This window comes from Poecilia latipinna, unplaced genomic scaffold (assembly GCF_001443285.1).
Source record: "Poecilia latipinna isolate Pla-1442-1.1 unplaced genomic scaffold, P_latipinna-1.0 Scaffold193, whole genome shotgun sequence".
NCBI classification, from domain to species: domain Eukaryota; kingdom Metazoa; phylum Chordata; class Actinopteri; order Cyprinodontiformes; family Poeciliidae; genus Poecilia; species Poecilia latipinna.
In genome coordinates, this window is record NW_015112809.1 from 171,738 (window position 1) to 177,737 (window position 6,000).

The 6,000-nt window shown below is 35.6% G+C and overlaps 1 protein-coding gene across 1 annotated transcript; it reads left to right on the forward strand.

Annotated features, from left to right (window-relative positions):
• The first annotated feature begins 1,324 nt into the window (after positions 1 to 1,324).
• LOC106946468 (protein TASOR-like) lies at positions 1,325 to 4,769 on the forward strand. The gene is made up of 4 exons (XM_015030801.1): positions 1,325 to 1,876; positions 3,475 to 3,620; positions 4,217 to 4,309; positions 4,415 to 4,769. Exons 1-4 carry the CDS (start codon positions 1,618 to 1,620, stop codon positions 4,508 to 4,510), a joined length of 594 nt encoding a protein of 197 aa, XP_014886287.1. The 5' UTR covers positions 1,325 to 1,617; the 3' UTR covers positions 4,511 to 4,769.
• The last annotated feature ends 1,231 nt before the right edge of the window (positions 4,770 to 6,000 follow it).

The window sequence follows — 6,000 nt, forward strand, 5'->3', positions numbered from 1 at the left end:
AAGGTTGCCCTTTATGGAGTAAAAATAGTCTGAAAATATCTGTACGTGTGTAAAAAGATTTGTGCATGCGTAAAAGGATGGGTAAAAAGATTATAATGCATTCACTCCATACAAATGAGTCTCAAAAATACTCATGCACTCATAACCGGATCTGTGTGTAAATGCAGTTTTGTGTGTGTGTGTGTGTGTTTGTATGTGTGTACAAGGTGGCTTGTGCGTACTTTTTCAACATTTATAGGCGTAGGAGAAGGTTTATTTAAGGTTTACAAATCCAGTATTACACACACAGATATTTTTACACACATACAAAAACTTTTACACACGCACAAATACTTTTACACATGCGCAAATACTTTTACACATGTGCAAATACTTTTACACATGCACAGATATTTTCAGACTATTTTCACTCCACAGAGATTGTGTCAACTCAACCTGAGTTTAGATTTTGTGAATATTTATGTTGTAAAGAACTAAAGTCAGTTCCCTGATGCTACTGTGGTTGTTAGTAATTAAGTTTTAGCTACTAAGGAGAGGCGTGANAAACGATCCAAGTTTTACGGGTGTGGGTCGGTTGGACCTCATTTGTAAAAAAAATAGATTTAATTTTTGAAAATGTAATCACCGTCAACTGCGAAGTCAACTGCTGCTCCTTATTTTTTATCTTGTATTTTTGAGTTTTAGAAGAGCCTTCAGGGTATCTTCCAAAGGATAGATATTGTATAACATTGCCAAATATTAACGGGTCCATTTCTTGCAATTTTTCTCAATGTCGCGCAGTTTTCGAAGAAATTGGTCACAAAGACAGTATGCAGCTGTGCCAGTGTCAATCGATGTGAATGCACGTGGTTAATTAACCAATTTACACGTCAGAAAGATTTTGACGCAATCGCACGTAGTTTGATTTGCCGCGCCCCAGGGGATTGATATGTAACAGCACCAGGACAATCCTAAACATTATTTGGAATCAGTCTAATCAACGTAATGTCGCAGAAATGATTTTGATAAATGGTAAAATTGTTGTTTTGAGACTGTTTTCAACTAATATTGATATTGATAATTTCATAAGAAGTCATCTCAAATACAAATAAACTTTAATTTTGTAATGAACTCTTAGCACTCACAAAAATAAACGTTTTTTTTAAATATAAGATACTACCTTAAAAAGTTCAACAAATGACCTGTAAATAACATTTCTGGTGTTATTTTATCCTTGTGGTTTGGCTAAAATGTATAGTGAGATTTTATTGTTTTTCAAACGAATCAGAATAGATAAAATACACGGAGATATTTTATTATTTTTCAAACGATAAATCCTGAATATAAACATTTTAAAAAAATATTCAACATTTTTGAACCAATTAATAAGCTCACATCAGTTGATTTTTGTGTTTCTATTTTCACGAAGTACTCTGAGATCAAACTGCAGCGGCGTCATTTGTCCAGCAGGTGGCAATAAAGCACTTTTTATTGAACTGGCTGCTGCTTTAACACTGAAGAAGATCCGTTCTCGGTGGCGGAAGCATGGCGCGGGTTTTGTGCGGGGATGCCTTCCTCCGCTGCGGGCTCTGGAGGTAACAGCAGTGAGCAAGCGTCGATCTAGTGGAGGAGCTCACAATGGAGGACGGCTTTAGCCGGAGAGAGGCTTGCCCGATGAGCAGAGTGTCGGCTGCCGCGGACTTTAGCTACCGGGACTGCGAGCTGCTCAGTTCGACCCCTGGCCGAGGAGGCTACCCTGCCGTGGCCAGGCTGAGCTCTGCGGCCGCGGGGAAGATCATGGAGCGGAGGAAATCGGCACCGCAACTGGTCCACCAGCGACATATGCCGAGTGAGCCCAAGAAGTTCCACATACCGAGGAAAACCAAAGAGAAAAAGGGTATGATGCTCCGAATTAATGGTGTTCTATCTATAAGAGTTCAATTATCAGACAAGTATGTATCCATTCTCGGACACCTCCATCTTTCCTGCAAGTTTGGTTAGCCACAAGGCATTTAGATGCTTATCACCATGGTGTCATTTATGTAACTCTGCTCTTATGTAAAAAGATTATGTTTAGTCTCCAATCTTTATGTTCAGTTCAAAGATTTAATGTTGTTAAACTAGCGGCTAACGGAATAATGCAAAGCTAACAGCTAGCGGTAAGTCGCTTTAGTTACAAGCTTATAAACGTTTTACCATGTGGTAATATTTACTTATTTAAAATTATATCTTATTTTCCTGTTGTAGGTACTAAATTATACTTTGATTTTTACCGTAAAGCTTGTTTTTTGGCTTCATGTAGATTGTAGTTTTTACTAGCTAAAGGGAGGTAACCGCCTCCATGTTTACATTATTATAGCAGTTAGCAGCACGAGTATCCGGTTATGGATGCAGCAGCTAATGACAAAACGATATTACAGAATATCTCAAATTCATTTTTATTTTGCTGTACCATAGATGTAATAATTGATAATAGGCAAATAAACATTACGCTAGCCTTAAAATGGGTTATATTCACATGGAAGGATGTGAGAAACTAGTTTTGTTGATTTTTTTAAGTAACTCATATAAACAATGTAAGCCATGATTATTTTATTTACCTTGAGGGAAATATATTTTCCTAAGTTTTACTTTGCACGCAGACAAAAACTAATATTATGACCCTGCCTGATGGTATTATTCATGTGTCTGCTTTGCAATTTTTGCATTTGAGAAATCAAAGCTGCTCCTTATTTTTCAAGGTTTCCCAGATTTGATGACCTTCAGGCATCATATAATCATTTGTCTTCAGTTTACCTCACAAATGATCTGTTATTCAAGTCAGAGAGTTATGAACAGTCAGAAATGTTCACTTTGGTCTTTCACCTGTAGTGATGAATGTTTTTGGTCTTGTTGGAAGACAAAAGAATCATCCAGAAAAGGTTTTTATATATAATTTCAGTTTTTACTTAATGTTTTAGTTATATAGATTTTTAGTTACATCATTTAATTTATTTTTATATTTGTTTTTATTTTTTAAATTGTTTTGCTTATTTCTTTTTTAATTTTTTATACCAGACCAGTTTTACTGCTATCGGCTTTAGTGGGCACACTACAAATAAGCAAATTTAATAAACCAAAAATAAATATAGAACTAATCAAATGTATAAAAAAATACAGTACAGAAATATATACATTTTCATTTAAGATAAAAAAAATAAGCTTTTGACTGTAAATATGTACTACACAAAACTCCACAAGTGGCAGTTTTAGCTTCAACTGATTTAAATTCTGTGAAAAAAATCTCCTATTAGTCACCTTTTGCTATCTATTAATCATTTAATTACAAAATAATCAGATCAGTCTCAAACTGTTTTGATGTTCAGTCCAGCACAAACAGCTGAGTTTTTCTCATGATGGTAGAAATATTTAATAGCTGCAGATGGTCAGCTTTCACTAAAGAATGCTGTTGTTGCAGTTTAGTCAATAACATGATAAATGTTTCTTCTTCTTCAGCTCTGTTCCAGTTCGTCTCCACCGAGTCCAGGGAGTATGAGGACATGAAGACCATCCTGACGTCCGGCTACATCGACAGCAACTCTTCAGGTTGCTTCACTTACAGCAACCCTCGGCTCGTCCACAGCGAGCTGCTGGAGAAGGAAGTGAGCAACGACCTCATTGTTGCTTTTTGTTTCACTAGAATCCATCAAAAAGTCTCTTTTTACTTATCAGCTTTAAAAAAAGATGTTTTGGTTCAAATATTTTCAGTGATTTCCTGAACATATATAAGCCTTGAAAACAAACAAGCTGGTGCTGCAGAAGCAAAGGGATCAGCTGAACTGTTAGTAGCAGGAACACATGATGGACTTGAACTCTGGCGACTTGACAGAAAGGGCTGAAATATACCAAATTAAAGCTGCACCATATATGTTGTCATTACAAAATTCATAAAGCAAAGGCTGGTTAATAACATTTGGTTAATATATTCCAAGTGTTGTGAATAGCTCCACCAGTATGGCAGTATTTCAGATATATAAGCCAAAAAAAAAAAAAAAAAAAAATCAATAATTATCAATATGGACTGAAATGAAATGTTTATATCCTGAGAAGTATTTTGGCCATATCGTGCAGCCCTATGTTAAGTGTACAGGATCTTTAAGGAGAGAAATAAACGTGTTAAAGTTAAGAATAGTTTTTGCTCAATTACACTAGTTCCTTGGTTTTTACCTGCTGAGAAAATCGATGGTTTATGTTTCAGTTCGCGGAAAAACGGAGAGAGATGAAAGCAGACGGAAGGACGGATAAGGAGCTGGAGGAGAGCTACTGCTTCCTGATGACTAATTCAGTCAAGGTAGGACAAATAAGCAGCGATGTTTTCATAATAAAGAGAACAAATTCAGCTTTTTCTATTGTCTATTTAATTTTAAGGTTTTTTTTTTTTTTTTTACTCTTGCAGCTGCCTGTTCTCTGTGAGAAGGGACTAACTGTCGGTCGGAGCAAAAACACGGTGCTGGGAAACCCGAGTAAAGGTAGGAGACATGAATTAATCTAAAGTTTACTGTAATACAGCTGATTGTGGTTCTTGAGGGAATGTTAAAACTTCGCTCCATGAAGTGTATTAACTCAAAATCAGCCCTCACAATAAACCGTCCTTATTGACGTCACGTCTTTTTTCTATCCTGTTGCATTTTTATCTGCGTTATCCTCGCTTTACACACCAGTAATTTTTGGTTGAGAAGTTGAGCCTTATCCGCCATGAATCAGCGCTATTTACGGCGGAAACTTAGTGAGCTTGTCGAGTGCTTATATTTCAAAAGAGAAATGCATAAGATGAATTTTACGTCTCTTCTTGGATTCTGTTTGGACTGTTTCTTTACCGTTATGAGACTTCGCCGCCATCTTTGTTTTTGAATCAGTTGGGTCCGCTACTGGGTGATCAGCGGTGCCCTCTGCTGGATGGTGGCCAAACTACAACACCGAAAGAAGGTTTAAACGCGCGTTATTAGTTAAACCAATGAAAGTTATTTTAGTCTAGTAAATAATTTATTGATTATTATTTTATTTATTTGATTCAAACATTCTTAAAAATCAAATACCAAAATATATATTATATTTATATAACTATTTGTTAGAAAAAGAGGGAGCAGAAGTATAAACGTATTTAATCCTTCCTTTTATATGCCTTCCTTTTTTATTTTACACATTATTCTTTATTTAAAGAAAATAAAATATATAAAATAAAGCAAACAAAAATAATAATGGAATGAACATAATATATTTTTATGGGTTTGAACCAATAAAATAAATGGGGATTATGTCATTTGAATGATTTCTGTTACTGACTAGCTTCTTATCGACCAGTGATATTGAACATAGGCATCAAACAAGACAAGCATTGCTCTGAAACTAGAGATGAGGAGGAGAAAGTGTCTTTTTTCCATCAAAAATATAAATTTAAGTTTATGGTAGCTGTTGAGATGCTTTACCAAGGCCGAGAACGCTGTTAGACAAAGGGCCCATAGTAAAGAGTTACATTTTTGATTCTGTTAGACACCAAGGTCCATTTCTCACGAGAAATGGAAACTTATCAGGCCACAGAGATATGGTGTGATTTCAGGGAGTGTCTTCCGTCCATATAATCAGCTGCCCTCCTCTTTCTCCTGAGACGCTGCACAGACTTTTTTTAGAAACTCTTCTCGGATGTAATGGTAAAGCGTCTCCTTTCAGCGCTGAAAGTTAATAAAATAAGTAAAGTCTGAATGCTTTTCTTGGCTGATTTTATGCTCCGTGTGTCAATACAAATTATGATTCATCGATTGAGATTCTCGTTCTCAACATGGCCTAATAAATGTGGAAATATTTCCAGTGATAGTATTTGTAGTTATTTTTAAAATGTTTCTTATCATTAAATTGCAAGATTTCTTTCAAATCTGAATGTCCATCCCATTGGACATCAAGACTTAGGGTATAAGTCCTGATGATAATTAAATATTAACCAAAACTTAATTATCTAGTCTCACCATGCAAAGAAAAAAAAAATCT